At 42.2% G+C, this 14,763-nt stretch overlaps 1 protein-coding gene across 3 annotated transcripts in view; it reads right to left on the bottom strand.

Annotated features, from left to right (window-relative positions):
* The window catches only part of CAMSAP2 (calmodulin regulated spectrin associated protein family member 2), a 117,909-nt gene extending 111,431 nt beyond the window's left edge, over positions 1–6,478 (bottom strand). For 2 of the 3 annotated variants that reach the window (XM_044267561.1, XM_044267563.1), the window contains exon 1: positions 6,107–6,477. In XM_044267561.1, coding sequence (XP_044123496.1) covers positions 6,107–6,245 — 139 coding nt within the window. In that variant the 5' untranslated portion in view covers positions 6,246–6,477. Of the gene's footprint in view, positions 1–6,106 lie in introns of all 3 variants that reach the window. The other variant, XM_044267562.1, reaches the window with a different exon arrangement.
* Positions 6,479–14,763: the final 8,285 nt, after the last annotated feature.

The raw sequence follows: 14,763 nt of genomic DNA, 5'->3' as shown, positions 1-14,763 counted from the left end.
ATAACCCCATTCTACAAAGGTAAACAGAATATCTAAACATTCTTGGTTGTCACAGCTGGAGTGGAAGTGAGGGTGGAGAACACTGTCAGCTAGTGAGTAGAGGCCAGGGATGCTGCCAAAATCCTACAATGTAGAGCATGGCCCTCCACAACAAATTGGCCAGCCAATTGTTCTGTGGTTGGAAATCATGCTTTAGAGTTACAATGGAAGAAATAAAATGGTATCCACTCTAATAGGATGTTCTTGGAATTTAAAAAACCTGACAATTAAAAAATGTTCAAAACTGTACTTAGCATAAAGTATGTGTTCAATAAATTCATCATAGCAGGTTTTTTAAAAAATCCAATGTGCTTAGAGTAATTTATCTACAAAATAATTGCCAAATTCCTTAAACTGGCTCTTCAAACAACAGTGTTCCAATTTACCTTTCAAGCTGGATCCCCCACTATTTCATTACATAAGCCTCCTTTAAACCTACTGGTCTATTGTTCCACTAACACTACCTTGGTTTCAAAACTCCATGCCTGCACACATACTATCTCCTCCGCCTACAATGCCTACTTCCCATTCAGCTTGACACCCTTCAGGGTCATCTAACTACCACCTCCACTTCAGAGGTCTTCCTTCTCAGTTCACTGAGGCTGAGAGTGTCCTCTCTCCATCTGCTACTTCTCCCTCCCTCTGCATGTCACGTCCCAGTTACATGGCTCTTATACATTTCCTGAACTCTACTATAGTTACACATGTATCACATCTCCCTTACTAGAGCATAAATTCTTAAAAGAATGGCAGGGTTTAAACACCTGCAGGAGGGCCTGGCTGGCTCAATCAGAAGAGCATGCAACTCTTGATCTTAGGGTTGACAGTGTGACCCCATGTTGGGTGTAGAGATTACTTAAAAAAAATAAAATAAAATCTTTTAAAAAATAAAAATAAAATAAAACCCTGTAGTGTTTGATACTGTTAGTAAGACCACCCCCTTGAAATTTTTCCTTCCAGGGCCTCAGTATTATTAAACTTTCTTAATTCCCTTCCTAAGTCTCTGACCACTTCTAATTCTGCCTCCTTTCTCCCCAGGGCTCCCCCCAAAACATTGTTAAGTATTCACTACCCTAAAATCTGGCATCCTCACATCTACTACAATTTCAGTTGCATTTGATGCATAGAAGACTCTGTGCATATTATTTCTAGCCTCAACTTCCCAACTATACTATATACCTACATTTTTTAGCTATCGACATCATTAAGTTTCTCAGATTAGATATTTGGTCAAAATGCATCATATTCAAGGCTTCAAAAACAAAGCTGACTTCCCATTACAACGTGCTGCTTTCTCTATCTCTGCCAATGGCACAGTGATTCATCCTCCCAGTCACTAAGTCTCAAAACATCAGGTAACCTCATCCTACTTAAAACCTCAGGTGACCTCATCCTTTTATATATTACCTTTTTATTTCAACTATTTCCCACGTACCCCAAATTCAGTCATTTAGAAACGCGAGGGATTATAACTCTGCAACATTTTTTCTACCTTTAGCCTGTTTTCCATTAATTTCACTTCTCCTCATATAGGACAGTGGTTAACAGAATAGACTGAAGTCAGATTTCCCAAGTTCAGATCCCAGCTCCATAAACTGAGTGGTTCTGGATGAGTTCCTAAACCTCTGAGCTTCATTCTCCTCATCAGTAACATAGGAATGATTAATAGTTTCTACCTCTTAAGGCTGTCACAAGAATTAAAATCATAGGACATGCACAGTGCTTGATACACAGCAAGTACTTAATAAATATTAGCAGCTTTATTCTCATTTCCACTCTACAATAAGCTTTCTTGATATCTTGCTTGAACTCCCAAACTTGCCTCTCTGCTATTGGTCTTTCTTACCCACAATGCTACCCATTGTCATCACAACTTTCCCACATGCCTAAGTCAGAGCTAACATAGGATTTTGACAGCAAAATGTATTCAGACCTACAAAGAAATGTAACAAGGTATATTTATAATAGAAAATGGTATGAAGAGGAGAATGACATAAAGAAAAAAAAAGGAGAATAATAGTTGATAAAGTTGAAATGATAAACTAACACTGGGAAGTTGGCCTTAAATTCCATGTTAAGAACTCCAAATTCAAGAAATTCATAAAGAGGTTTTGTACCCACCATTTTCCCTACAAGATTTAAAGGAACAGAACACTGAAAGCAAACTCAGCAATATCACTGCTTAAATGGGTTAAGCTGTTCAAATACAGTAGAGACAGTGTAGCTTAACTTCCTCTTTTGCAATGTGCTTCAAGTAATGAGCATCTGTTTATTAAAATTCATCTAAACAAACTTATTCTTCATTTGATCAAAACTCTATCTGCATTCTTCTACAAAATAAGCTATTAAGATTTGGGCTACTTGGAATATTTTTAGTGTAATGAGAAGAACGTGACTCAAAGCTTCCGATGTAAGACTTTGAATAAAGTAAACATTTTATCTGCTTTCTAGGTATTGCAATATTAGTGCTTTATTTCTTTTGTATGGTTCAATAACTTCATTCTACACCCATCATTAATTTCTAGCTATCTTTTTTTTTTTTTTGAAGGATTATTATTTAAGAGAAAGATAAAGAGCAACTGCACCACAAGCAGGGGGAGGAACAGAGGAAGAGGGAGACAAGCAGACTGCCTGCTGAGTGGGGAGCCATAGGCGCAGGACTTTGTCCCAGGATCCTGAGATCATGATCCGAGCTGAAATCAGGATTCGGAAGCCCAACTGAATGAGCCACTCAGGCACCCCACTAAAATCACTTCTTTAACGATGATATATAGGGTCTTTGGGTATTGATTTAGTCCTTTTTCTATGAGAATCTTTCTAATTTTTGACATATTGCAAAGTAGTAAATTTTAGAAGTGTATGTGTTGGAAAAGTCATTTAAAGTGATAGGTAAGGGGCGCAGTCAACTGGGCTTCTGACTCGTGATTTCGGTTCAGGACATGATCTCAGAGTCCTGGGATCGAGCCCTTCTTGGAACCCTGCACCCAGCAAGGAGTCTGCTTAGGATTCTCTCTCTCCCACTGCCCCTCCCCCTGCTTCATGAGCTCTCCAACTCTCTCAAATACATAAATAAATCTTTTAAGTGATTTTAGTAAATCAAAACTTAAAGTTGGGCTATTTTTTTAAATTATTAACTGAATACCATTAGGTAATACCTTTGAAATATGTTGTCTATTAACACTTGCTGCTTAAGTGTCTACAGCAAATGAAGAATATTTACATCAAAAGAAACGAAACCTTACTTTTTCTCTATTCACTCCATATAAATGTGGAGTGAATAGAACAACCTTTGAAAGGTTGTTGATTAAGAATAAAATGCACAAACATAACATTCTCAATAATGTATTGAGTTTTGTTCTTAAGTTACCCTCTTAAGGTCTTCTAAGTTTGGTTCTCATCGCATTTTGAGTATGATCTTTTTATCCATTCCAACTGTTGCCAAAGCAAATGTAACCAAGTGCCAACAATACTCATCTAAACCATCCAAGAGTGTGTTAAGATCTGCCCACTCGGGGTGCCTGGATGGCTCAGCGGGTTAAAGCCTCTGCCTTCGGCTCAGGTCATGATCCCAGGGTCCTGGGATAGAGCCCCACATGGGCCTCTCTGTGCAGCAAGAAACCTGCTTCCCCCTCTCTCTCTGCATGCCTCTCTGCCTACTTGTGATCTCTGCCTGTCAAATAAATAAAAACTTAAAAAAAAAAAAAAGATCTGCCCACTTTCTAAAGAAAATAAATAAATAAGACTTCTAACAGGTACTATATGCACATTTTTCACACTCTGCAGAGAGGTGTAAAGAGCAAAGACCTCAGAGTCATAAAAACCTGGGCTGGCATGCAGAATTCACCACCTGCCAGATGTTTCACCTTAAACAAATTAAAAGTTCTGAACCTGTTCGCTCATCTGCAAAATGAGAACAGTATCTTCCTCGAGGGTTGTTGCAGGAATAAATGAAGCAATGTATTTAAAGAACTGAGTATATAGCAGGTATGCTCTGCCTCCACCAATGCCATACCCCTGGGAGTCAGTCAAGTGAAAACATATCTGTGCCCTTACTAAAAGTGTGATAGTAGGAAAGCTGTTTAACCTCTCTGTGCCCTGGGGGAAATGGGGAGCAAACTACGAATATCACAAAGTTGCTATGAATCTCTAACGTACAATATAATGCCAAGCATCTAGCACAGTACCCAGCACACGGCAGATTCCACTGATACTAGATTCCTTTCACTTCCTTTCTTCTTCAATGGTGTTCAATATGTGTTCCTCACCAAGTGGTCCGGAATCTAGCGAACTTGCCTGACACAAATCCAGAAAGTAGGCCATTTTCTGGTTAGTAGCCTTTGTGAATCAAGGGCAACATTTTGACATCTTGTACTATAAGCATCCTCTCAGTTTCAGAAGGAAAGAAAGTATTTCTCTTGTTCCCTCTTCCTTCCATTTTGTACACATTGCTTTTCCATGTAGGTCATTACATAAATTACCTTCTATCTTTTCTAAATACTTAAATAGCTTCATTTCTCCTCCAAATGGATATTAGCTTCAGTATGCTGCTTATGTTAAAACCAAAATACATCTCTTACTCTCACTGCTGATATCAGTGCTGCCAGAAAATAAAAACACACTGACACTTCATGCTTCCTCCTATGTGTTACTCCACACATTTAGTTCCAAATAAATCTTTAAAATGTAAATTATCTCAAAATGAGTTTTAATTATACTTACTCTTAATGCCGGTTTTAAGACCTTAATATCTACTTCAATATCAAAGTACAAGAATTTAAATAAAACAAAAGTTGTCATAAACATAAAATCACGTTAAAGTTTCCCTCAAACTAATGCAAATAATCTTCCAAACACTGAGATTCATTTGCTAGTTAACTAACATGTGCAGCTCTGAAAACATTGTTATGGTGTTTAAGAATCAATTAAACCATTAACTCCCATATTTTCAGTCTTCAAAGTGGAAAGAAGCCATTCTCTTCCCACAAACAACAACATTAAAAAAAAAAAAAAAAAACCAAGAACCAAAAAACCTTACACTTAACATCTGGAGAAAAGTCTGCAAATACTAAAAAACTTTATTACAAATATTTTACACATCTAAAACGTATTACCCAGGGCACAGAAATCTTACAAAATGATTCTTAAAAGTTACCAGACAAAATTTCCTTACACCAGCATCTTCCTATGAAAAGATCTCTAATTTTTTTCAGAGCTCTACAACATGGGCTCCGAAAGCAAACGCTAAGGAATTACAACAGGAGGCCCTTTTCCTGTTATTTTGCAAAGACTGAGTAACGGAGAGAATGTTTAATTGCCACTGCACTGTACAATCTGTGTCAACAGCACATGCCCTCAAAAAAACTCTATTAAAAAAAAAAAAATCCCATAGTAGGCACTGTTTGTTTCTCTTAATTTATAAGGCCAATATACGTCTGGCAAAAGGAATAGGTCTCACTGATAATAGGAAATGACAATGGCACCCCACAATCAACAAGCTAAATATTAGTTTTAAATAAATGGTTTACTAGAGCCTGGAATGTGTATGAATGTGTATGGAAAGGATGATACAGGCTTTAAGAATGACAACCAAAACGAACCCTGTCCTTCGACACAGGCCACCTTACATTCCACGGAGTCTGAACAGCAGCCATCATTACAAATGTCAAAATCAATACAGTACTATGTGCCATCCACCGCCTCCCAATAATAAAGAGACCAACTCAAATTTCTTGGTGGTGTAATCACAATTATGACTGAGGGGGAAATGTATGAGGAAAATACCACAAAATAAAACCACCCTAGGTAAAAACATGATAAAATAGCTCACTGGAAAAAGAAAACACGTTTGCTCTCCAATGAAAGAAACCCGGGTAAATCCCACCTAACCAAGGGCACTTGATTTAAGACCAAAGCTGCTTTATTTCTCTCTTCTTTCTTATCTTCCCAGTCCCCCATCATCTTCCTGAACCTGTTCGAGAAGACACGGAGGGGGGAATCCGATGATGGGAAACAAAAAACCGGCATGTGTACATCCTGAGGAAGAAGAGGGAAGGAAGACACCACTTACCTGTTCCAAAGGCTTTGGCCACCAGCCAGGCCAGATTGCAGGCGATTTTGGCCCTGGAGAAATCATAGTGGTCGAAGGGCTTGATGGCTGGAACAATGAAAGTCTTTCTCATCTCCCGGGGGTCTGCAGCATCCCCCATCTTTCACGGCGGCTCCTCGGGATGTCCGGGCTCTCACCTTCACATGGTGTGGCCTCGCCGCCGCGGGGGTCGGGACGGGAGGAGGGAAGAGCTCAAACCATCGGGGCCGGGCGAGGCCCGCCCGGGCGGCGACCGGGGAAGAGAAGCTCAGCTGTCCGCGCCGCGAGCCTGCCGCCTCCCGCGGGAGCCGCCGCCGCTCTTCCCGGGCATAGGAATGTGACGGCGCAGCGTCCGTCCGTCCGTCCGCCCGCCCGCCCCGCCGAGCCACCCGCCCCGCGAGCGCGCGTGTGAGCGAGGCCGCCTCCCCTTTGTCTCCGTTTAGTCACACGGGCTTGGGGGGAGGGGGAGGCTGGAAGGGCCCGGAATTTTAAGGGGGGGGGAAGCTTTAACAATCACGTTGTGGAAAATGTCCCCGCCATCGCGGTGCCCGCACGCCCCCGCCTCCCGCTTCCCTTCCCTCGGAGCGGGGAGACCCCCCTCAGGCCCCGGCGAGTCAAGGGACGAGCCAGGCGCGCGGCACGGAGGCTCCCTCGGTCCCCCGGCGCAGCCGGGTCGGGGGCCGCCGGAGACCGAGCGCAGGAAAACGTCAAAATCACTGCGGCTCCCAGGCCGCCGGCGGCCCGGCCCCTCCTCCGCGCTCCCCTCCCGTCGCCGTCGCCTCCTTCTCCGGCCGCCGTCGCTGCTGCCGCCTCCCGGACCTTCCTCCCAGCGGACGGCGAAGGCAGCGGCCCGCTAGAGGCCGTAAATCCCACGCTCTCGGTCCTGCCCTTATCAGTCCTGCCCTGGTATTTTTCCCCCCTCGCGCCGCCCGGCTCGGTCGCTCCCCGTCAGCCGCCGCCGCCGCTGCGGTTTTCCGGCTGCCGCACTGGAGGGAGTGAGCAGATGCGGGCAGTGAGCATGCGCGCCGGCGCCGCTCCGGCCTGCGCCCCCGCCCGGCTTCCCTCCGGCCGCCAAGATCGCGGCCGCCCGCCCGGCCGTCTGAGCATGCCCAGCCTCGCTCCCCGCCCGCGCCCGGGCTTCGGTGCGGCTGTTTTTTAATCATCACTTAGGCGTGCTCGCCTGAGTGGACATCCTCCTCGTCCCTGGCGTTCGGCTGCTGCAGCTCACACTGCTGAAAGGGGAAAGGGAAGGGAGGGAGCGGAGGGAAGGGCCTAGCAATAGCTCGCGTATTTCAGCGACCCAGTGGTTAAGCAGAGAGAACGGATATTTATAAAAATGCTTTGCTGTGGGACACACACTTTGCTGCGAGGCTGGTGTGCATAAAGCCTACTTAGAACTCGAAGTAACTGTAAGGGTTAGGTGTTTTCGCTGATTGACCACAAAATTAAATGAATTGAGTTGATTGAGTCATACCTAGAGCCTCAACCCGGACTGAGAACCTGCGAAGCCCTAAACCTGTATTAATTTCATTACATCAAGATACTTTTTTTTTTTTTTTTTTTTGGACACAATGCTCTCCATTTAAGCGTTCTCACTAAGGGAGGGAGCGCATCCACCAATGCCTCCCCGTTTCCCGCAAATAAAGCATGGATTCTTTCACACAGCAAACCACCCCTCACCATGACCCTGTATCTTCAGACCTACATGGCTTCATTTTATCAGAGCCACTCTCCGCTTTCCCAAAAGGGAAAGATCTGTTTGTCCTTGCTCAGTATGGTACCTCTGTCCACTTGGCTTACTCCTACTTCATAGAAATCACTTCCTCCAAGAAGCCTTCCTAGGCAGCTCCTGATGCACCCCAGTCAGGGCTGTCACATAGATTCCCCTACTGTTCCCAGAGCACCCTGTTCTTATTTCTGTCATAGCATTTGCCACACTGTTTCATCAGGTAATCGTCTTTTCTACTGGTGACATTATCTCCCGCACCTGTTTACTTCCCGGCCCCCATAGTAGTTGCTCAATTAACTTTTTAAGGGCTAAAAATGGATGTTATTGTAGTCAACACCTAAGATGGTGTATGTATCTCATTAATTCTTCACAATTTCTCATTTAAAACATGACCTAATTTTAATTATTGAAAAATCACGTGTTATCTTCATTTTTCAGATGAGAAAACAAAAGCTCAGCAAAATTTTTAAATTACCCTATATCACACCACTGATAAACTGGCAGATCCAAGATTTGAACCTAGGATGATCTTACTCCAAAGCCCATCTTTTAACTAGGAGGACCGCCTTGATATTACCTGCCCTTAAGGTAGAAGCAAGACATATGAAGTGTGAGGGGAAGAGTGTTGGACACTAGCTCCACCAGCAAGCAAGCTCTTTTTTTTTTTAAAGATTTTATTTATTTATTTGACAGAGAGATCAAAAGTAGGCAGAGAGGCAGGCAGAGAAAGAAGGGGAAGCAGGCTTCCTGCTGAGCAGAAAGCCCAATGCTGGGCTTGATCCCAGGACCCTGAGATCATGACCTGATCTGAAGGCAGAGGCTTTTAACTCACTGAGCTACCCAGGTGCCCCAAGCAGGCCCTTTTGATCCTGTTTAATCCCTACAATTACTCCAATTTACTAGGGCACTGCAGATATAAGCCTTGCTAACAATGTGGTCTAGGAAAAGAATATGAGTGAGAAGAATTCACAAGGTGGTTGATGTCATTTTTCAGAAATTTAATGAATATTAAAAAAGTATTCCTCAGAGGCAAGACCTTTCGCTAGGTCACATGGGGGATAATAAAATTAACATATGGATAATAGTTTACAAAGCACATTCACGTGACTATCTAATTTTCATATCCATTCTATGAAATAGACATTATTATCTTGCAAATCTAGAGGCAGGACTGAGGGTCACAGAGATTAAGTTGCATGGCCAAGATTTCATGGTTGATTACTATCCTGGGTCTGCCTACATAAACAAGGACAAGTCTTCTGGCTCCAGTCCTCAGGCACCTTTCCCTGTGCCTGTTCCCTCTCTTGATTATGGAGGCTGTCATGTTCATAAATAAATACAATCCAGTGTAAAAGAGGTAAGTGCTGTAAGAGTTACAAAGTACAGAAAGAACATCTAGGTGGAGGGATCAGAAGGTGTTTTCAGGACTTCTGTTAAATCCAACATATTCAAATTCACCTTCAACTGAATTCTAGAGCTACAAGTTAACTTAAGAGAAACCCATAGCCTGGACAGGTTGAAGAGAGACCCTGAAATATTTCACCAGTCATTACGATAACCTACAAGCGAGTACAAGATTCTTGAGGCCAGAAATCATGCCTAATTGACTCCATGTTCCATGTGTGACCTAGCAGAGTGCTTTGTTCACAATGGGTGCTAGGTAAATGCTTGTTGAGTTTTATTGAAAACCATTTCATCCTGAATAAACATGATGTGGAAGAAAAGGAAACAAAGACAGTTGCTCTGACTTGTCCTTTGATTCCGTAGTGATGCATTTCGTAGCAATGGCATTACTATGACCCCAGTTGGGGAGGAGTGTATTTAGGAATGGGGGAAAAATGCCTACACAAAGAGCAGCTTTTACTTTCAGGGATGCTGTGAAACTGAGGGTCATAGTAGGAGGCTATTATTAACAGAGAAACACCCTGAGTACAAAGAAGGATTCATTTTCAGAGAGACAGATACTCTGATAGGGTGTTCTTTGTGACACCTTGAGAATGATCTCTTTTAAAAATGATTCTCTGTAGAATACCACTGTCAAAAAGAAATGCTCTCCACTACCTTCTTAAGATATCTGACTTCACTAAAAATAAAAACAAAACCCAGTGATTCTCTGGGCCAGCTTGTCCAACCATACGGCTATTTCTCTATTTTTTTTTTAATCTACAGGCATAGACTCACTAACCATCATCCAACCGTTACACAATTCTTACACACATAATTCTCCTTCTCTTTATTTTCTTTCTCCTGGAAAACCTACAATGTAACCCAGACTTTCTTCTTTGTGGGTGTCCTCCATTTCTCTGTCTTTGGGTTGATTCATAAATATATTCATTCATTAGCTAATATTGATTGAGCACCTGGGTGCTGAGGATACAACATTGAAAGGACAGCCAAGGAAGCAAATTTTTAACGAGAAAACTTAGGGATCCGAGGGCCTGGGCGACCCAGTTCTCCTTTATTGTTGTCTCTATCTCCATAGCCTAGAAGTCTCTTGTTACTTCACCTATAGAAATCTTCAGTGTGACCCTTAAAACAGAGAAACAAAGAAACCATTGAGCATTGAGCGTTGCTATTATTTTTTTAATTGAACACATGCTTACATATACTATCATCCACTTTCTTTTTTTTTAAAGATTTTATTTGTTTAACAGAGAGAGAGATCACAAGTAGGCAGAGAGGCAGGCAGAGGAGGTAGGGGGGAAGCAGGCTCCCAGCTGAGCAGAGAGCCCAATGTAGGGCTCCATCCCAGGACCCTGAGGTCATGACTTGAGCCAAAGGCAGAGAGAGGCTTAACCCACTGCTTTCAAAAACCCTCATCCACTTTCAAAAGGTTACATTAATAGTACTGAACCCTTACTGAGCACTGTATATATCAGGCCCTGTTTTACATGTATGTAATCCTCACCACAACACCCCTCCACCATATCTTCATTTAGCAAATGGAGAAACCAAGGCACAGAGAATTTAAGTAAATGGTAAAGACCTTGTGTTATTTTGAAACTCAAGGATCTAGAATAAGTAAACTTTGAATCAACCAGGTTAAGAATGACCAAAGAGAGGGCAGGGGGGAAAGGCTTAGCTGGTGAGGATAAGATGTTTGGTTGGCTGAAGTTTCACAGCATCTGATAAACCAATAAGGGGTAGAAGAGTGTGTACTGCATATCCAACATTCCATCAGTTCTAGACACAGTTGTGGCTTTCATAGCTAAGAGAATTTTATAAGGATTACCTCATCAACGTTCACAATAATTTCTTCAAGGCCTGTGTGGAAGGACGTGAAATGCGTAGCTGGAACAACTCAAACCCAGAGAGGACACATGACTTTCCACAGTCATACTGTGAATCAGTCTAAACTGAAAAGTGAAACCTGGCTCTCATGTTCCCAGGTACAGCATTATATTTTTCCCAGATCCCCAAGACATTTTTCCTTTTTTTATTCCCTACTCAATCCAAGGTCTTATTTGAAGTCAAACACTGGTTTGGGAGTAAAGACCCTGGGTTCCATGACTGTTTCGTCACATCATTTCAGGGAACATATATCATTGCTCTCTGGTTTCCACTGCTACTAAACAAAGGGGTGGAATTGGACAATTTATAAGATACTTCCAACACCAACAATCTTCAATGGGAGGCTCACATCTATATACTTTATGAGATCATAACTAAAGGCTAAGTCAGTCAGATGCCTAGTGTTCAGGATTTAAATCTTTTGAGCAGGACTTACTTTTTTATTTTCAGAAAGCTTTATGATGGGATTATGTGGAAAGGCTACAGAAGGTTACAGAGCAGGAAATGGAACCCTCCCACGAAGGCAGGCACCAAATCAAAACTGGGACGAGGGAAGGGGATGGATGTCGTTGTTTACTGGTAAATATAGAGTCCTACCTCTTAATTCAACCAGGTCTAGAGTTTTGGAGTGTCATGTAGTCAACCGGAAGATTTTGTCCTTTTTTATCAACTCTTTGTTGGAAAAAAAAAAAAAAAAAGCCTACATGTCCATCAGTAGAAGAAAAGACCAATCCAGTAAGTTATGCTTCTTCACATAGAGATCACATAGGAATTGAATGGAGAGATCTCTGAGACATCATGTGGCCAAGAGAAAAAGAGGAAGCTGCAAAGCTGTATGTTTTAGTGTGGTGTTTAAAAATCATATATATTCATGGCATATCCCTGGATATTCCCGGAAGGATGCACGAGAAACTGGAGGCGTAGTCAAGAGACTTCATTTTCTCCTTTTATGCTTTGGTAGCTCTTGATTCAGAAGCATCTTTACTTATTCAAAATATAAATTAATATATAGACTTTAAAAAAATTTTTTTTAATTTATTTATTTGACAGAGATCACAAGTAGTAGGCAGAGAGGCTGACAGAGAGAGAGGAGGAAGCAGGCTCCCTGTGGAGAAGAGAGCCCGATGTGGGGCTCGATCCCAGGACCCTGGGATCATGACCCGAGCTGAAGGCAGAGGCTTAACCACTGAGCCACCCAGGCGCCCCAATATATAAACTTTAATGAACTTCTTCAATCCTTTCCACCAGTGAGATTTCTGCACCTACCACACTACTGAAACTGTTCTCATAACAGCCCTTAATGAGCTCCTTGTTTTGACTCTTCTGCTCTTGTGTGTTTGGCCTCTGAGGCATGTGGCACTTATGAGTGCCCCTTTGTTCTTGAAACTACCTTGACTCCTGGAAACACCTGGTCTTTCTCACTTTTGAATCCCCTCTCTGCTGCCCTTCCAACCTCCTTTGTTTGCTCCCCCACCTAGTAGAGAAGCTACTCAAAACTCAGCCTTTGGCCCCTCCTGCCTCGGTACTCCCGCTCTTGGACTGACAACAGTCTTATGGCTTCAGTTCTCATCCCTATACAGGTTGTTCCCTAATGTTTATCTCAGCTTCTGACTCCTCTCCTAATTTCTGAAAACTGCTGACCATTTCCACTCAGATGTAGTCCTAGGATCTCAAATTCAATAAGCAAAAACGAACTCCTCACACTGACCTCTCACTGGGCTTCTAGTCACAGTCTCCAAAATTCTACAAATGACACCCTTCCGTGCTTAAATGCGTCCTCATCCTTGAGCACACCTCTCATCCCATCCTTGCAATCAGTCCACATATCTCTCACCTCCATTTACTCATTTCTATTCCCATGAATTTCTCATTTCCTCATTTCCTCTCTTTCTCTTCCACTCGATTTCTGGCTCTCTTTATTCATTTATTTTTTTTTTAATTGAAGCATTGTTGACACACCATGTTACATTAGTTTCAGGTATATACTAGCTAGTGATTCAGTAAGTCTGTAAGTTATGCTGCTCTTAATACAGTAGAGCTACCATCTGTCACCATAGGTCGCTATTATAATAGCATTGACTATATTCCCTCTGCTGTACCTTTCAACCCTGTGACTTATTCACTTCCATAACTGGAAGCTGGTACCTCCCACTCCCTTTCTCCTATTTTGCCCGTCCCTCACCTACCTCCCCGCTGGCAGCCATTGGTTTGTTCTCTAGTTTCTCTTTCTCTCTCTCTTTTTTTTTTCTTAAGATTTTATTTATTTACTGGGCAGAGAGAGACCACAAGTAGGCAGAGCAGCAGGCGGAGAGAGGATGGGGAAGCAGGCTCCCCGCTGAGTGGAGAGACTGCTGGGGGGCTCAATCCCAGGACCCCGAGATCATGACCTGAGCCGAAGGCAGAGGCTTAACCCACTGAGCCACCCAGGCACCCCTCTAGTTTCTTTTTTTGAACCCACAGGTTAACACAATAATCTTCCTAAACCTGAATTTTGATAATTTAATAATATTCACAGTCAACAAACTTTAATGATTTCAGACTGTATGTCCAAGACCGTACTAGACTTTTCACATACTGCATCTTACTTAATTATAAAATAGCATGTAACATAGAAATGAATCTCATTTTACAGATGGGAAAAGGAGGCTCAGAGAGATTAAGATAATTTCTCAAGCTTTCATGGGAAGAATAGATTTGACACTCAAACTCATGGCTCCTCATTTCAAGTTCAGGAGTTTTTCCATCTCTATTCACCTGGTTGGTGGTGATGCCTTGCTTCCTAGATATGGTCTAAACATTTGCCTTGACTTTGAAGATCCTCTGCACAATGGCCTATTCATATTTCCCCAGTACTCTCCTATTCATATCAAGCCAAATTACTTTCAGGATTGCCAACATAGCTAATGCTTCACGAGGTTTATTGGTTTTGGTAATTTTATTTTATTAAAAAATTTTTTAAAAGATTTTATTTATTTATTTGACAGAGGGAGAGGTCACAAGTAGGCAGAGAGGCAGGCAGAGAGACGGGGGAGGCAGGCTCCCCGCAGAGCAGAGAGCTCAATGCGGGGCTTGATCCCAGGACCCTGAAATCATGACCTGAGATAATGACCTGAGCCAAAGGCAGAGGCTTAACCCACTGAGCCACCCAGGTGCCCCAGTTTCAGTAATTTTATTAATCATCCTCCATAATGCCCTCCACCAGACCAGCATAAACCATTGAAATGTCATCTTATAATAAACCTCAAATGCCACTTGTGCCTGCCCACTGCCCCCTTCCTCTAGTTTTCCCTGATCCATTTGTACTCTCTTAAGGTGTGTTTTGTCTTGAATTATAATTTCTGTGCACCATAAGAGAAGAGACAATCTTACTTTGCTTATTTTGTTTTATAATCTCAGTGTCCAATATATAATATAATATAAGATATGATATGATATAACCTGATATGATATATTATATATATAATATATAATAGACCACAAGAAGTATTTGTTCAATAGTTGAAAGAATCAGTGAATTAACAGGAGACAAAAAATGTACATTAATACACATTCTAGCGCCTTGCAACAGATAAATAAGTTAACTAGCTTATATGGGAATTAAAAGTGAAAATTTGATCTC

The sequence above is a fragment of the Neovison vison genome, chromosome 10 (genome assembly GCF_020171115.1).
Source record: "Neovison vison isolate M4711 chromosome 10, ASM_NN_V1, whole genome shotgun sequence".
Taxonomy (NCBI): domain Eukaryota; kingdom Metazoa; phylum Chordata; class Mammalia; order Carnivora; family Mustelidae; genus Neogale; species Neogale vison.
The sequence above is the reverse complement of the archived record's forward strand: the minus strand, read 5'-3'. Positions and strand labels throughout refer to the sequence as shown.